Source organism: Acanthopagrus latus, chromosome 14 (assembly GCF_904848185.1).
Source record: "Acanthopagrus latus isolate v.2019 chromosome 14, fAcaLat1.1, whole genome shotgun sequence".
Classification (NCBI taxonomy): domain Eukaryota; kingdom Metazoa; phylum Chordata; class Actinopteri; order Spariformes; family Sparidae; genus Acanthopagrus; species Acanthopagrus latus.
In genome coordinates, this window is record NC_051052.1 from 14025925 (window position 1) to 14044775 (window position 18851).

General features: G+C 43.4%; 1 protein-coding gene across 2 annotated transcripts in view; it reads left to right on the forward strand.

Moving 5' to 3' along the window:
• The window catches only part of iqsec3a (IQ motif and Sec7 domain ArfGEF 3a), a 104358-nt gene that overhangs the window by 71178 nt on the left and 14329 nt on the right, over positions 1–18851 (forward strand). For both annotated transcript variants that reach the window (XM_037122223.1, XM_037122224.1), the window contains exons 5-8: positions 1194–1355; positions 6519–6641; positions 12041–12207; positions 15283–15422. In XM_037122223.1, the coding sequence (XP_036978118.1) occupies positions 1194–1355; positions 6519–6641; positions 12041–12207; positions 15283–15422 (592 nt within the window). The remainder of the gene's footprint in view (positions 1–1193; positions 1356–6518; positions 6642–12040; positions 12208–15282; positions 15423–18851) is intronic.

Consider the following 18851-nt stretch of genomic DNA (forward strand, 5'->3'; position numbering starts at 1 on the left):
AAGAAAAACACAACCCATTAACCCCAGACAACCACTGAACATACAGTTAAGAAATAGCTTGATGGCTAGCTGCCCATCAATCACCCTTGTTCTTTTTTTTTCACTGGACTACCAGGGCCTCAAAAAACGTTCAGTTGAACAGTTGCTTTTCTTGGGTTCTCGGGATCTATTATCTATATATCTATCCATCTAAAGACGGAGTAGCAGGACCACAAAGCCATCAAAACTTTAGTCATACATAACCAATAGAGACAACCCAATCAGAAGCAGACTAGGGTGAGTCTTACAAGAAAACCAGTGGGAACCATAATAACAAAAGCTTCCGGTTATAGCAGCAAAACCCAAAAGTGTGTTACTGCTTGTGAATGAAACCTTTTGTTTGTCAGAGAAAGAGTGTGTTATTTCTTCCTCCAAAAGCTGCATTGTCTTCCGCTGACTATGTTTTCAAAACCATATCACCATTTCTTTTAGCTTGATATACTCTGTCCCAGGCAGCCATGTGTCTGTGTTGATCTGCGACAAAAGGGAGGCTGTCACAGTAAACAATTCAATGCAAATCACTAAAGTAGTAAACAAAAAAAATACAAAGGCTCAAACTCCAGCTAGGTTTAGACTCGTCCCATCCAACAAATGTACATATAAGCAGGGATTTAAAGCCGCATCCCTGAGCAGCCATTATGATTTCGGCTGAATTTAGAGTGTCGCTCCATTTAATAGTTATTGTCGAATGTTGTAATTCAGTGTGGGAATGAATACAGAACGAGAGTCCACCCTGTGTGTTTTATCACTTCGAGCCCGCTGTGCAGGTGTGCAGCGTAAGCACCCAACCTAGATTTTCAGAGTCATTACTGCAGTGCATCGTTGGGTTATTATTTCTTTTTTTTTTTTTGAACTTTTAATGGTCTCTCGGCAATCATTACAGGAAATAAATAAATAAAACAGCAAATAAAAGATGTCGCTGCAGTTTGTGTTGGTGTGGTTTGCTGTGTGTGTCACACTTAAACTCACCTCTTAGACATTGTTAACCAGAATAAATTGTCGCATTACCGCTGCTAAGTGTGGTTAAGTAGGTAAAAGAGCAAGATCATCTGTCACAGGACCTAGAACTGCATCTCTGCAGTTTTATAACGCAGACAAAGATTTTCCTTTACTAACCGAGACTCTTCCATTCTTCTCCTTTTTTTTTGTCTCAGGAACCCGGACAAGGGCCTTCAGTTCCTGATCTCTCGAGGCTTCATCCCGGACACACCCATCGGCGTGGCCCACTTCCTGCTACAGAGAAAGGGCCTGAGTCGACAGATGATAGGAGAGTTCCTGGGCAACAGCAAGAAGCCCTTCAACAGAGATGTCTTAGAGTGAGTCGCACACATTATTTCCTGAAACCGTCTTAAGATAATTTACTGGTCTACTTAAGGTGATTCTCCTTCGTAATCCGTCCATTTTCTGGGCGATCAGGGGTCAGGGTCAGCTACAGGACTGGATTCGATATGAGATTTATAGCACGAGGAAAAAACCCCAGCTTTAGTATCCTCCATATAGTGGCTGCGAGCCGTCCTGATATCTGAGCCAACTGTGCACAGGTTCTATGAAAACTAAATATGACACGTAAATTATAACTTCAGTATCCACTTATGTCAAAGCTGTTACTTCTGCAGGCTTTGACGTTTCATTTTTATTTTCCATCAGAGTAAACAAACTGAGAGCAGGCTGAAATTGAAGTGTCACGATCCAACAAATAAGCCCTCATCTGACTCTTCGGATTGTATATCTAGGTTGACTTGCGAGGCCCAATTTTAGAGGTCGGATTAGGAGCTGATAAAACAAAAATGAAATTAAAAACCTTTCTCTTGCCCTATTTTTTTTCTTGTTTTCAGCTTCTTTTATCGCACCGATGTCAAAGCCACACTTGCCATTGTATTGGCATTATTCTGTCAGATAAGTAGAAAGCAATTTCGCCGTAAATATTTTTGAGATTTCATTACCTTAAACAGCAGGATATGGGAAAATCGAGCTCCTATTCTGTGAACCTTTACCTTTGGTTTCGTCCCCCGCCATCTTAAATGAGATCAAAACCAGGAGTGTAGATGAAAGGATATTATCTTTTTGGATTAACAAGGAGTTGCACTGAAGTTTGTGGGATAAATAATAATAATAATAATAATAATAATAATAATAATAATAATGATAATGATAATAATAAAGTTAAGTTAATGGGACTTAAGACACGTCCTTCAGAATTAGTCACATAAGTAAACTTAGTTGTGTATGCAAATTTGTGAATTTCTCCAGATATTTAGGGGTAAAGGCTTGTTTTATTTTGTCCCCTTTCACTAAAACGTCTGGGAAAGTGTCAGAAGTAAGTCTGCAAAGAAGACTAAAAGTAATGTGAACAAAACCGTAGCAGTTAACCTTGTCCGTGAACATGTCTGCCTGATAGATTTTCATCAACAAAGGTGGTCTTGTCGATGAAGACAGCAACTCCCGCGAACCCACTCTGCTTTTCTTTTGGTGTTGTTGTTTTGCTTGAGGGACCTTCAGCTCCAAAAATCATCTGCTGTGTCTTCAGCACTTTATTTGACTTTATGTTGAGTCATCGTAAGGTGTTCTGGCGGTCAAGATAAATATTTGTCTCATCTGCAGTTCCTAAAGATATGAGGAAAATGCATGAATTTTCATTTTGAGGAAAGAAAGCCACACTTAGCTTGTGTTAACTGATCCAAAATCTGTTCAAAGCTGTGTTCAAATTGATCACTCGTTCAACTTTGCTGTGTAATCTGTTCTTAACAGCAGAGTGAAAATAAAAGGGCGGAAAAAAATGTACCCAGTGTGCTTCGAGAACGAGGATGCGTCCTTCTCGTATTACTCATCAATTAAAGCGTAACACACATGTTCGCGTATGACTCACTTCCCCCTTCAGTTCCAGGTCATTAACCTAATTGGCTTTTATTTGCTTTGAGACTGTAGAGGTCTTTTCACCGTCTCTTTTCTTATTCTATTTTCATCTTTCAACATCTCCCCCTCGCTTTGTCTCGGTAATCGTCTTTTTATTCTATTACATTCCTCCGATTCACCAATTACCTCTAGATTTGCATATCAGCTGGAGGACGTGCTGCAGATCTTCCTTTTCATCCTCCCTATTTTTTTAATGTCCAAGTAAATCAAACAGAGAACACACTTTTAGTCTCGGCAAGGTCAGACAGACACGACACAGCACTCTACCAAATTGTTCACCCCGGGTCACCCCTCATCTAATATCCATAATTTCTTAAACGGGCACCGGCGCTGCTTTTTCGAAACACGTCGCATCGACAGGATTCTGCTTTTAGGGCTTCGCACGGTTACAGGTGACATATGGATGTATATCCCCCCCTGTTTTCTTACAGAGCAGTCACACAGCTGCACTCTGAGTGGAAGTGATGGTGAAGGGGAACATGATAGGGGAGTGCAAAGAGTGTGTGAGAGCACTTTCCGATAAAGTGTAGTCACGGGAGAGCGGCTGAGGGATTGCAGTCTAATGTGGAAATCACTTGTGGTGATTTACTGTGATAGCGTATGACTTCTCCCTGTGTGTGCAGGGTGTCGATGCACTTATCTGTATGTATTTTTGTTTTATCTCCCCTCCCCTTCTGTATTCCCTAATTCTACCCTCCCCCCATAAAGGCTAATTCTCTTTATTCCCCTTTCACATCTCCTCAAGCATAAACAACAATAGTTAAAGCGTCTCGAGTCAATTAAGCCAAATTGTGGTTATAGATTTGGGGTCCGGGAGCTGTGGCACCCCGGAGGACTCGTTTACCGATAATGTAGTGTACTTGTTAGGCGGGAAAAATGAGGGCAGTTTTCAGGCTTGTCGTCTTCTCATTGGCTGCGGGAAATATGGTTCCATCTGGCCTGCTGTTTCTCTTTATGTGCGTCACGCGCGTGTGTGCGCAAACATGCGGCCGATGCGACGCCATGCAGACAGATGTGACTTATTTCCCCGCCAAGCGCTGTATACAGATCAGCAAGGCGTGCGCACGTGTGTTCGCCCATGCGTGTGCGTTGTAACGTTGGAAACAAAAAGGAGACGGGAGGGGGAAGGAGAGCCGGGCTGATGTACTCAGGCTAGAGCGCATCTCGTCAGACATTACACAAACAAGGAGTGACAGCCGGGGAGGAAGGGAGAGAGGGGTGGCGGACCGCGGAAGTGAGTCATGAAGAGGGCGATAAGAGAGACTCGCCAGTCAAGGGAGTTGATCGAGAGGTGGGGTGGGGGGGTGCGAATTAGAGTCGGTGTGCACTATAAGCTTTACCTTCATGAGCATTGTGTCGAGAGCGGTCTCTAAATCTAATCACTGGCAGGAAATAACAGGCAGTTGTTAGAGATAATGGACGGTTAGTGTCGACTGTGTGTTACTAGTACAATATTGGATGTTGCTGCTGCAATAATAGCGATTGTGGTGGTTGTCACAGTAATAGATGGAGTGGTAGTCAGGCTCTAAATAATAATTCACCACAGATGGAGGTTCTAGAAATCAATCAAATTGGACGATTCTGTTCAAACTACAAGCGGTGACTGGAGAAATAGTGTTCGTGGACGTAGCACAAGTATAAGTGGAATTATAGGTAGTAAATGTAATAGTGACATCAGTAATAATAGAAGACATTGGACAAAAACTGTTTGTATCTGTAGTAGTAAACATAAAGTAGACGCTCAGCACTTTTATTAATAGTTATAATATTACTCTGAAGTTGGAGATATAGCAGTACTAGTAAGAGTAGTTAGATTAGTAATGTCTGTAGTGTAATTAGTCATACAGATTAGTAAATGTAGTAGTAGAAACTGTAGCAATCCAGTGGGCACGTTGATTTCTAGAACATTTCTGGAAACTGGGTGATATTTGGTCTTTATGCCCAAGACGTCTTTTCAGCCTCTTTTCTCCCTTCTAATGTGTGATTATATCACAACACAGATTTGTGTCATTATCTTAATAATTTGTTTATTCATCGGTTGAAAGACTAATATTGATTAACGTGACGGTAACTCTCCAAAGTCATATGGTTGAAACCTGGTCTGCAGGAGGGCATAATCTCAACGTGCTTTATAAAATGTCCTAAATGTTGAACTCTGTAAGCTCTGAACTGCCAACGAGAGGCTTATAGGACGTCGTAATGAGAGCAGTTTTAGACATTAATGTAAAATAATGTGCTATAAAGCACATGCGCAAGTACTTTGGAGGGTAACAGCTTTGACTACGCTGAACCTAGACTTGTGGAAACGAAGTGCGTAAGCCGAAGAAATAAATGTGAACTTCTCATCACTTAAGCGTATGTGGCTGGTAGAGTGGTCGTCCATCAACTAGATGTAACGTTACCATAACCATTTTTTAACCATTATCGGGGCCAATATTCAGCATTTTTTTCTGCATTGCTGATTTTATTTTATTTTTTGTCAGATTATTTAAAAATGTGCTGCTTCGGCTCTGAGTAAATTGTACTTTATTTCGTCACTGGTTGTTCGAAATGTTGGATTCAGATAATCGTTATCGGCCCTGTAAAAGCTGTATCAGTATCAATTGCCCTAAACAACAAACAGTACATGGTGTTGTTGCTGTGAAGAGGTTCGGTGGTGATCTGATGTTGTATTGTAGCGCGGCGGCGTCAGGCAGCACTGTGGACTCAGCTCTCTGACTCGTTTCTGCTGGAGCAGCATGTGTCACAGTCAAGTACTCACCTCATTAACTCGCTTTGTTCACAGTAATCCATCTTCATGTAGCGCGAGTGTGTACGTGCCCGCTCCCACGTGTTTCCTATGGCACAACAAACGCGAGAGATCTGAAGCGGAACGAGATGCCTCGACAGCGCTCGAAACTGCGTGTTTTGAGGGACTGGGAGATCAACGGTGTCGCCTTAGATCACCTGTTAATGCCTTATTGATCTGGTGCGGATGGTTTTGGAGTGAACCACATGAAAGCCTATAGGAATGTGTCAAAAAGACATTTAATTTCATAGTTCGATTATCATTCCGCTTTGTACCTCGACGGAACATCTCACATCAAAGCGAGGGAAACTTTAAAACCTCCCCAACTCGCTTCCAAAGTCACCTTTTACTTCAACACCTAATTTCACCTCTGAGTCACCCCCGCGTTGTACTTATCCCCCCCTGAACTCATTGGACGGGATATTTTGCTTTTTTTAATTAAAGTCATTAAGCCGGGGTTGTCAGGTAATGGAAGGATTTTCTGCTCGGAGGGACTGTGTGCGCCTACGCGAGCGAGTCCGCAGCACAGAGCAGATAGCCGGGCCCGGTCTTATCCCTGGTGTCCGTGCGTGGCTAATACCTGCAGCAAGCGAGAGTGCCTGCTGCGACCGGGAAGAGTTTTATCTCGGGTGTACATCCTCAGATCCACCCATGCCGTCACAGAGGGGGCAGCCTCCAGCAACATATTGATATATCAATAAAAAGTGTTGTGCTGTGATGTTTTAATGTATTTTCCTTCTCTCTCTGCTCTTTCTCCATCTCACCCCTCCGTCAACAGTTGTGTGGTGGACGAGATGGACTTCTCGGGCATGGAGCTGGACGAGGCGCTGAGGAAATTTCAGGCCCACATTCGTGTTCAGGGAGAAGCCCAGAAGGTGGAACGTCTTATCGAGGCCTTCAGGTAATTAAAAAAAAGCTAATAGTGCTGTGAGAGTCTGGGTTTATCTCGCAGTATTCTCGCCGGTATTTTAAGCGGAGCTCTTCCATTTTTGACTGAATTCCACGGAACGCTTCTCCCCAGACTGTCTAGCTTGACCGTGACTAGGTATTTCAAGCAAGATAGCAAGAGTGACTTTTTATTCATTTAACAGTTAGAATAGTGGATTCTTTTCTTCTCCTTACCTTTTAACTCTCTCCAAAACCAAAAATGCAAGAGCGAAACAGTTGACTAACTTTCTGAGCTAACGTAGGTTGCAAACATTAACATATCCGGTAAACTCGCTAACGAAATACAGTATGCTGCTTCTCTTCCACCGCTGGGATGTGTTTTTAATAGTATTTTGTTACTGGAAATGTTTTTTTAAAAAAAAGCACAACAAGCACATCAGTCAAATGTTTCCATTCTGTTAAAAACAATGCGATGTCAGAGCGTTAGCTAACGTCAGCAGCTCTGTTGGATTTGGGGATTTTTATGACCAAAATAACAGGAACCCGTAACAAGATTGCACCATGCACGTGTTCTAAATATCTCCTAAAAGTGTTTGAGCACATATTTCAATGTCCTTTTGACAAAATATTCTAAAGTTGGCTGAACGCAGCGTTTTTCACAACACTGGTCGCCACTGAACACACATCGTGATTTAACCATGTCAGACAAATGTATTAACGTTCTGAAACGTCACTGTACAGAGAGAACAGCTGCTCTGAAGGAGATGGATATGAAAATTTAAAATATCGTAAGTTATGCAAAACATCCCTCATTTTTCCGCTGTCATTTCTTTTTTTCGGCAACGTAACTGTGGATGTGTTGGTATTTGAGTGGGCGTAAAAAAGTGCGATGAAATGCTGTCACTCGGGAAGTGCCTCTGGGCCAAACCTGTCTTACGGTGCCTTTTAGATGCAATTCACGGGTTTTTTGATCACAAAATATGCCGACATCCAGTTTTAGAAACGTGCTTAGAGGTACAGATGGGATTTTTCTGGGATTTTTTTTTGTTTGTTTGTTTGCGTGTGAGTGAGTTGTGAGCTCAGGAGTACCGTTGACGCTCTGATCGACTACTACGCAAATAGAGAACATTAACAAGCTAGTGCGAGTAGATGTAATCAGTGGTAATGGGCCATAAACATATGTGAACATCTTGATAACACACACATGATCGCAGCGGGCGAGCCACTCCGCCGTCTGTCCTACAATAAAATGTTGACAATGCGCCCCCTCCATCCACCCACCCGAGTCGCCAGGCAGCGTGTAATTTCTGGCCACAATTTGCGACGGGGAGACAATTTGCGGTGCAGCTGCGGCTCTGTGTGTTAACGCTAACTGCTTCGCCGTGGCCCCTCTGGAGTAACAACCACCTGTCACAGTTGCTGAGGCGCCCAATGAGGAGAAAAACGGCGGCATTGTCGTAGTCAGCGGGCAGAGAGGGTTTTTTTAGCCGGTGATGGTTGGACATCAGGCTGGCTGGGTGGAGACACGAACTGGGAAAAATGAAGGAAAGAAGAAAGGAAGGAAGGAAGGAAGGGGAGAAACAGAGAGAGGGAGGATGGTTTATAAATAACCGCCGTTGCATAACCGCCACTGCCTCTCTGCGCCTGCCTCCCCTGCTCCTGGGCTTTGATATGCCTCCAAACACACACACACACACACACACACACACACACATACGGAAAGAGAGAAATCTCTAAAGTAAGTGAAGGGGATTTGAAGCAGCAGTGAGAGAGAGCGAGGGGGGGAAGTGAAAAAGCAGCCAGCAGCCTCGGTATCTGCTGCGTCAGTGTGCTAATGAATGGGCAAAATATGAGCCAGCTACCGATGCTGCGGATTTTTATACATCCACGTCTGAATTATCGCCGTAGTATCCACGCGCCCTGTAATTTACTCACGCCGCAGTCGCACGCCGTCGCTGAGTTTTCCGCCACCGCTGTAATCGATAAGCATCACGCAACTTGTGTAATCTCGCACCAGAAATCCATCCTCGCAGAGTACATAATGACTTGGAGAACGCCAGTGTTTATCCATCTGTAACCAAAAAAAACCAAAAACAAACTGGTTTGGAAGACAGCGGCAAATGCCAAATTTCAAGACTGCCAAATCCATTTCAGTGAGCGGCACCATGTGTTGTTTTACCCTCTCGTTTGTGTGTGTGTGTGTGTGTATGTGTGTTTTCTTTCTGCGGAGAGTAAGAGCACACTCGGGCATCAGGCAGGAAGCAGCTCAAATTGAGTTTTTTTTTTCACTGCATGGTGCTACAGTGCATTAGGATTTACAGAAAAAGGGCATAATTACTGGTTGCTGTCAAGTCACGGTTTTCAAGCGCCGAGATGGTGAATAAGTATCTGCGCAGCCCTGTGATTATCATGCTTACACAGATAATGTATGATGACAAACACATAAAAAGCGCTGCTGCTTAAGTGGGGAGGGTGTAATAATGTCAGAGGTTCTTCACCACAAATAACCCTCACGAGTACAAGCGACATGAATGTTGTTTATACGAAGGTCCTGGGCTCAAATCCCGGCCGGGGCTGCGTGGATATCAGGTTAATTCTCCGGTCAGTGCCCTCGACCAAGGCGCTGGCTTCAATCTGCAGTTGGTCCCAAGGCGCTGTTCGTTGGCTGCCCAGTACACACTTCAGGGACGGCTTAAAGGCAGTGAACAGGTTTCATTACATCGTACAAGATTAATGTACAAGTTGGTGGAAGTCTCTCTATTGGCCACACAACACAGAACATTCTGGTGTTTTCATGCCCGGGAAGTTATTTGGCTTCATGTGGCAGCTTTCACAGTAATGGATGGGGCTACATCTTGTGAATATACAAATAGTACTACTGATGTGCGTACACTATTATACTTGCTTAACTATGTGATCATGTGCAGGCTGACTCATACAGATAGTCACACTTTACACACACACACAGGCAGACACAGATAGATAATGGGAGCCAGCCATAACTACATACTGTGACAAAATAACTCTATTTGTGCAAACACGTAAGATAGGGGAGATGCTCAAGGACGTTCCCATCAAGATATGGGATTCATCACATGCTATGCATGCGGACGGAGAGCCAATCCTCGCGCAGATCATACGTTGTGCATGCGGCCATCACACATATCATTAGCCAATTAGTGACAGATACGAACAACACATACCCATCAGTAGGCGTAGCGAAACACAGGCTTATAACACTGAAACCCCTAGACACGAGTCAGATCTGTTCTGATATTTGCTATTGATGCTATACTGAGCTGATCTCCACTCTCTGCAGACTGTGTAATAAATACTTATTCTTTTCCTCAATTCTCTGACTGATCCTTTGCTGCATCAACGGACTCGGGTGAGGCGGTGCTTTAGGCCGCACTCAACAATCTCCAACACCGTATCCAGGTTCCTTGATACATTCATGTATACAGCCCCAAAAGCCTCCAGCAAGAAGGGCAAGAAAGACGTCCAGACATCATTCTATTGCGAGACTTTATTTTTCCTTTGGATGATCTTGGGAGTAGGACTGGGCGACTATCCAGTTATCTTGGAATTACCGCATAAAGTAGAAATTTATATTGTAAGAGCTAAAAAGTTTTAACAACTTAGGATAATTATTATAGTATTCATGGGTGCTGCATTTCGTAAGTCAGTATGCCATTTAACTACAAAACCCATCAGATGAATACATTTTCGCCATGATTGAATTTGTGCAAAGTTTCACAAGTTTTTTAATAATGTCGAAGCCTTCAAAATAGCCCTCAGGGCCCCAATAAAGTAGGAATAATAACACAAAATAAAGACTATATATGCTTCTTTAACCTTTCACATACAAATATGACAAAGAAAGACAATTTCCAAATAACAATAACTAACATCGATATTGCGACAATATAATGAGTATTAGAGCTTGTAGAAGAGTTTGGTAAGTTCAGAAAACTGCGTTTCTCCTGTAATACAGCCTTCAATCACTACATAACAATGTCCACAAACTAAGACGATATATAGTCTCATCTAACAATAAAGTAAATTATACTGATAAATCAATATATCGCTCTAATGGAAGGCTTCAGCAGTGTAACACACATTGAAACTCAACTGTGTGTGTGTGTGTGTGTCTGACAAGGTATGAACCTACTGTATGCATACCAATATGATATGTGTGTCTTTACTGAGCCCCGCGGAGACATTAGTTTCCAATCATGCGGCTCAGTGGGTCTGTGAAACGGTGCTACAGCCCCAATGTGGAAATGATGACTGATTAAAGTAATGATTACAGTAAACACAGAGCCCACAGGCTTCACACACACACACACACACACACACACACACACACACACACACCTTCTTATTCTCCTTCCACTCTGTATATTGCTGTCTCGGATTACTTATTCACTGTAGATGTTGTTCTGTTGTATTATTCATCCCATAACCAGGAAGTATCCGTGCACCTGACGGAGACATAAAAAACTATTTATCTCTCTCCTTTAGGCGCTGCTTTCTCAAACACACATACACACACACACACACACATATACACACACACACACACACACACACAAAAGCAGGTGTCTACATATCTTTTACTCTTTTCCATAACCACAGGACTCAAAGACATTTCAGCTCTCCACCTCTTATGCACAGGGCTGTTTTTCGGGGGGGAACTACATCAAACTGAGCCGCGCCTCTGTCGCCTTCTTTTTGCAGAGATGTGCCAAGTAAGGGCTTTCACAGTTCAAACCTCAGTATTTCTTCTCCACCGGCACAACAACAACCTGAGTAAATCCCACACAGGCCCATAAATGTTGGAGAATGTTTAACTATGGCTGAGGGCTCAGCAGACTCACCCGGGATCATTCAATCCTGTGGGACAGATGTACGGAAGCCCAGGCTCTGTCTGTCAAAATGAAAATTCAAACAGCTTTTCCATTTTCATTTCATATGGCCATAGAATGCCAGTCTCAAATGCAAATTGATTGTATAATGCTTTTTCGTGGAATTACATTTTAATTTTCAAGTTTACATAATCATTTTATTTAAGTCGCCCATACAGAGCATCAGCCGAGCGCCCGCTGTGAGGTTCATTGTTGCCGAGGGGCAGCGAAAAGCTCCAGATGAAGCCACGAGCTAAATTAAAGCCATAACTCTTACTCCGCTGCAACACACTTGTGCTCAGCTTGTGTTTAGGCATTTGGGCCTTTAGTGTCTAAGGATAAAGTCTTTTCTCTGATGCGTTGTCCCTGTCAATACCTGTCACTTAAAATTCTCTATTTCATCCCTCTCCTTTCCTCCAACTTTGATAAAAATGTTTCTTGCTTCACGTGTTTTTACCCTCGTCTTCCTTCTCTCCCTCCCTCCCTCCCTCCCTCTCACCAACAGTCAGCGCTACTGCATGTGTAACCCCGACGTGGTGCAGCAGTTCCACAACCCAGACACCATCTTCATCCTGGCCTTCGCCATCATTCTGCTCAACACCGACATGTACAGTCCCAACATCAAACCCGACCGCAAGATGCTGCTGGAGGATTTCATACGCAATCTACGAGGTAAGTAAATCCAGAGGTACGGCAAATTAACGGAGTTTAGTAACATTAATGAATAGACATAATCGCCTCAAGAAATTGAGGGTAGTTTTTAATTTTAGGGTGTGTACACATGCATGTGTGTCACCTGAGAAGGATTTCTGGGAGAATGAGCCACATGGTGACCACCATGGTGACTTTGACCAAAGTCATGTATGGTACAGTTTCCTTTGCGCTTCCTTGTCACTGAAATACTGGAAACAGCCATCAAACTGTTGCTTTTTATGATCTAAGCAAGAAAATGCCAACGTCCATATTTCCCTTAAACCAAAGTATTAAATTCAATGTTTTACCCGAAACTGGTGTTAGATGAAAAAGTCAGAGAATTATCTTAGTTATTACATTTAGTCTGGTGGGGATCGTGATATATCAGACGCACATTTCATGCTGATCCATCAAGATTGCTAGAAACTACTTCACCAAAAGTTCACCGAAGTCAGTCGGCTTCCTCCCTCCATCTTCCTTTCTCTGGGGACAATGGATGTCTGCGCAAAATGTCACGCCAGTCCGTCTAATAGTCGAGATATTAGTGTCTGGACTGATACCTCGGACTAGCTGACCAAAGTACGGTAAACAAATATGTTATCTTTGACCGTCAGTGCTGGGCTGTTCCCTGCTGTGGCTCAGGGGCAGAGCCAGGGTCTTGTTATTGGAAGGTCGCTAGTTTGATTCCCCCTGGTCTGCATGTCAAAGTGTCCTCGGGCAAGATACTGAACCCCAAAACTGCTCCTGGTGTGCTGGTCGGCACCTTGCATGGCCGCCACCGCCATCAGTGTATGAATACCATATTCATAGTATATGGTATTTAATTTAATCTAACTCTAAGATGAGATGCCGCCACGTGCTACATATGACTGACTGTACTTGAATGTAGATTGTTAATACATAAGAAAGGCAGTGGATCATTGTGAGTCAGTCGTTGTCGTGCAGTTTAGATCTGCATCAAATCAAACCACCTCCCCCCTGCATATATTCAGGTGATAAAAAACAGGGTTACATTTCTATCTCCTTCACGTGCTCACAACTCACGGTGACACCGACAGAAAGCACCTGTAATTCTTGTCTCCCCCCGCGTGCAGACAGATGCTCGTTCGGCGGGAGAGACGGGGAGTGTCGCGGTTATGCTCGCCCTCCGTGCAATCAATCAGGGAACACTGAGGTCGATGCAGAACAACTTTAATAGATTCATCCAGACTGTTCCCCGCAATTAAATTAAGTTGGAAAATCAATTTCTGCATCTTATGCAAATTAAAATATGCCACTCTCTCTTGGCGTCTCTATTTGTCTTCTGCTCAGTTTACGACATTTTCTCTGTCTCTCTCTCTCTCTCTCTCTCTCTCTCTCTCTCTCTCTCTCTTCCGCTCCCTTATCTTGTTTCGTCTCCGTCGGACTGTTATTTTGTCTGTTTATTCATCTGTCTTTTCCTTGTTTGTATTCTCTCCCCCTTTTCTTTTCTCCTCACCCCGCGCCGCTCGCACACACTGACAGAAACTCGGCTCACTCAAATAATTGGCCGAGGTGAAATGCAATTATGCACCAGAAACCAGTAGTAATGGAGAGCCGCAGAACATTCATTATCTCAATTAAAACAGACTGTCAGTGTCGACGCTTTCCCCACAACATAATCCAAACCAGCTTCCAACATAAATTAAGCCAGTGTGTCAGCTTACTGAGAAGGGGAAAATTGTTGTGTCTCAGTTACTGGGTGCTTTGTGTAAATCCGAGATCCCACAAAAGAGAGTTTACATCATAGATTTATAGCTGAACTAGTCCACAGATTGAGCCTATTTGGTGCAATGAGAGGCAGTGCAGTTTCCCAGTGAACACAAGTTCCCGCTCGGCCAATAGATTTTTACAATCGTGATGATTTTTGAAATTGCTTTTCTCGACTAAAGGAAAGCTTTACAAACACAAAACCATTATGGATGGTAAAGTCTAGTTGATGTTTCAGTGTCATTCTCAGTTCACCAGAAATAGGTTGCTAGCTCAGTGGTCGTTGTTGTTTCTCCTGTAACAACAGGGATTTTGAAAATGCTAGCACGCAGGTAGCAGAAAGGAGGAGAATGCCAGCCAGTGGCAGACTCATACCCACAATCCACTGTACATCTGGTAAATCAGACTAGGGGATCACCAAAGCAATGGGATTCATCATCAAGGGCTCATGAATGTCTCTGTTATCCAAAAAAGCTGCTGGCAGAGAAAACCTTAAAACAGTTGACCTGCTGGCACAGCTGAATGAAGAGCAAGAGAATCACCAAAGCCAGGGGTTCATCCTCTGAGCACCACGAATGTCCACATGACTAAACTAAAATGGCCACGCAGCCAGCAGGGCTCACACAAAAAAGCAGCAAAGTCATCAAGAGACGAAAGCAGCACAAAGATGTAACTTATTAATCTGACACTTGACACGCATTCCCCCTGGACATCTCCTCCGCTCCCCCTGACTCCGTAATGTGCAGCGATGTCTCAGCGGTGTCCCAGGGTGCCTCACTGTCAGCTCCATCGCTCGTGGCGGCTTCATTTTCCTCCAGCACATCCTGCCCCATTGAAGACTCAATGTACCACACGGTGCAGTACAGCTGTGCGGATATAACGGGGGGGGAGGCGTCTCGAGGACAACCTTTCAGCCTAATGACACGCGGCCCCACCTGCGTCGCAAAATGCCACGGCCTTGAACTGCGGCGCGTCTCCCAGACAGAAGATCTTCTCGCGGTGAGGCGGGCTGTTAACCTTTCACTCGCCAATTAACCTCTTCTCACATCGCCGTCTGTCATTACTTAATGGAGACCGCAAAAGACAGAAAGTCAAAGACGGGCGGACGAGGAGGCTGAGAGAAAAGAGCTCTTTTGCTCCAAATATTGATTTCTTCTTCCCCGTCTCTGCGTCAGTGCAAAATATATAATATGTTTGCATCTACTTAAGCAAGAGAAGAGACGTCACATGTCCTTCTGTATTCCCCTCTGACGGAGTGTTACAATTAAACCCTCCTTCCTGTCATGTGTGTTTACTTGTGTGTAATTGAGCCTGTTCCCATCTCAGGTGTGGATGACGGAGCAGACATCCCTAGAGACATGGTGGTGGGGATCTACGAGAGGATACAGCTGAGGGAGTTGCGCTCCAACGAGGATCACGTCACCTACGTCTCCAAGGTCGAGCAGTCCATCGTAGGCATGAAAACGGTGAGGACGCACACGAGCTCTTGCATTCATTAGGCCTTAACCACAAGTACACACAGTAACAAACCCTGATCGATCCTTCACTTTCACCTTAAAGGGACTCTGCATAGTTTTGGAGAAGAAATTTAAACTCACAAAAAACCCACGACTATGACCATACTCCCACTCTTTGCGAACTCTTCGCCGAGTAACTCGGTCATTAGTCAAGGCCTTATCACCATCACCTAGCCTTGGTAGCGCTAGCGGAGCATATTTATTAGACATTAAATGTCTCATCAGCAGCGCGATCATTACCTCAGGTCGTTACTCGAGCTAGATAAGTCATTAACCACAGTCTTTTTTTGAACTGTGTAAGGTTAAGGCTTGGTCACCGCACACGAGCCAGCATGGAAGTTTTCTTTATTTCAGGAATGCTCACATGCCAACTTGTGTGTATCGTTTTCATTCACATTACGAATATATTTCTGTGAGAAACTGTCTGTTTGTGATAGACACAGAGGCAGAGGTAGTCATAATTGACTGATTACACTGATTCATGTGGGAGTGTGCTGTGTGTGCCCACTCGCAACGCTGAGAGGAATTTTTTTTTAAATGCTTCTACAGTTCAGGGAATTCAGTCTGAGTACTTTATTCATGAAATATTGATAAGGGTTGATAAGAGAGTGATTATTTTTTGTGTTTGTTTCAAATATACTCTGGAATTTAACTTTGCAAAACACATTTTGCTTCCACATAAAGCTGCGTTCAAGTCCCTGCAGATTCTTGCAGAAACTGAAATCTAAGTGATTTGAGATTTCTTCTTGTAATGCTAACAGCGTGGATCCAGGGATGCAGATGTTTCTTATAGGTCACTTGGTAAGAAGGTCTTTTCTTTTAAGACAGCCATGGTCTCCAGAGGATGAATACGTTTAAATGAGTGCAACCATGACACTGACATTTGTGGTTTTGTAGTGCAATGCATTTGATAATGATTGGACCTTGATGAACAGTGTTTTTTCCAGGAAACGTGTCCTTTGTTCTTAATGTTTTAAGTTTAAGTATAAGATATTTTTATATATGTTAACGTAGCGACTTAAAGTAACCTCTCACATGCCTTAGCTTCTCTCTTAGAAAATGGTGTGCAAGAGTTCAACTAAATACCAGAAAAAAAATTATTAAATTAGCCACATTTTGCGTTTGTGCTAATTTTAGTCTCTGCTGTATCTCGTTAAGTTCCAGAATGACATTGGAACTCTGACATTAAAGAGTAGCCGCCGCCGCCTTCTTTATTTTGTGTGTGTGTGTCTTTTTTAGGGTTGGTGCCTTTAAGTGTCTCAGTGATGGATGAGTGGCCATAAGTTGACAGAAGGAGTGTTGTCATAGCCAAAACAATGATGGATTGTTGTGACAGGAAGTGCCTATTCCTGTCCCTTGGGCGCCATCTGCCATAAAAAGAAAGACTTTTGATAGAAGTTTTTTCCCTATAGATACTGTCTCAGCAGGTGTCAGGGGTCTAGTCAAGTATTGTGGATTTCAGACTTCTTCTTCTCTTTCTATCAGGCTGTGAGGGAGTAGCCACTGTGACAATATACTCTGTACAGTGAGGTTCTCCATGGTAGGCGTTTGCTTGGTGCATATTATGTGATTAAAGCCACAGTTTTCTTAAAATGACCTTAAATATTTAATGGTGCATTTTATTCTTCAGGCGTACATTTAATTTGTTAATTGTGTGACTGAACTCTCTCCTGTCACACTGCTTCTTAATAATCCCATCAGGAAAGGATTGTATTTTTTTTTCTTTTTTCAACAGGCAAGAGGCATTTCAAGCTAATGATGTCTTTACATGTTTCTGACATTAGTGTAATGAGAAAGCAGGCCGGCTGTGGCCAGCTGGGGCGGGAGTCTGTGGTACCCTGCAGTGATGCGAGATGAGAGAACAAGAGACAGAAGCTCTGCGTGGACTCGCTGCAGCACAAATAGTCCACAGGGATCAGGGAATGAAAAAAATGTGAAGTGCGCAGAGAGGAAAACGGAATATTTGCATTTTATCACGAAGAGGGGATCAACTCTACGTCGAGTGACAGTCGCTCAGCTGCTGTTCGGGTTAGCGGCGCACACGAGAGCCGAAAGAGACGAGTCGCGGGGGGGAGACGGGAGTGTGAAGGGGCCGAGGACGTGATTAGATCAGCCGACGGAGGCATGAGCCATTTTTGTGGTGTAATCTGCTTAAATGGGGAAAAGCACTTAAGTCCAAGAGGAGAAGCCGGGCCTCAGGGGACGCACGCCTGCAGCATTTTGTGAAAACAGGAGGGAAAAAAAACAACAACTTCAGGCCTCCACCAAGTGTGTAGTGTTATCACCTTTGCTAATTCAATTTGGTTTAATGTCAGAAACTGCAATCACCTGCATGTGCAGCTCCCCATGGCTTTACGGAGCTTTATAGTGAAAGTCAGCTCCATGTTTGACTGTTTGGGTTCAGTCTCGCGCAATTTTAGGCCAAAATTAGCAAGTATGTTTCGTTTTTTTTAAACAAAAATATGCATTCGACTCCTTCACATTGCCAGTAGTCAAGTACGTCTTTCTCTTTGGAACGACGCAAACGTGCAAAGAAAGCACCATGAAGGCTGGTGACAGTATCGTTGTTTCTTTCAACATCTCTCAATTCAGCGCCAACTGAGCGATGTTTGAGTGCTGCAAAACAGTCAGGAAATTTGCTAAAATGACAACAACACTCAACACAGCACAACACTGACTGCTTTTACGCGTAATCCCAATACAAACGGTGTAAAACAATGACAATAATTTGTGACGAGGGTAGGCTAACAGGGTGGCCACACGTATCCACATTGGTCAAAATATTACAACGAAATACTCACAGTGACCCAGAAAATGATACCACACATCTAAATGATAATACAATTGCCAGTTGTGAACAGCATTTACAGATGCTTATCCTTTCAGATTGAAGACACAACTCAGATTTGGGTTTTCTGTTCATTGTGAAAGGGCTTACAGGTTCATTTTTGGCCACAGCGAGCAGCAAATTGAAACTGCCACACAACACCTGTCACAGCTAAGAATCTGCCAATAAGCTCATGAAGTAAAGTGCTCGTTCAGCGGCAGAAAATCCTCCCTGTTTTGTCTCTGTTAAACTTTCTGTCTCCGCTCTATTCAAAGACACAAAATTGACTTGTTATCACATTACACTGTAATTATTTCTGGGAGGGAAATAATTACTTATACAAGATACAGTTCAGAGAAATGTAATTTAAAGAACTGTGAGACTTTTTGCCTCAAATTTCAGCACAAGCAAATAAAAATTATAAAGCTACATCGCCCGTATTCTGCTCAGGGGAACCAAGTTAATATCCGGATAACCTTGAAACAACACTCAGTCTCATCTGTTGCTCTAATTCCTGTTTTAATATCTCTTTTAAGTCTCAGCACACTGTG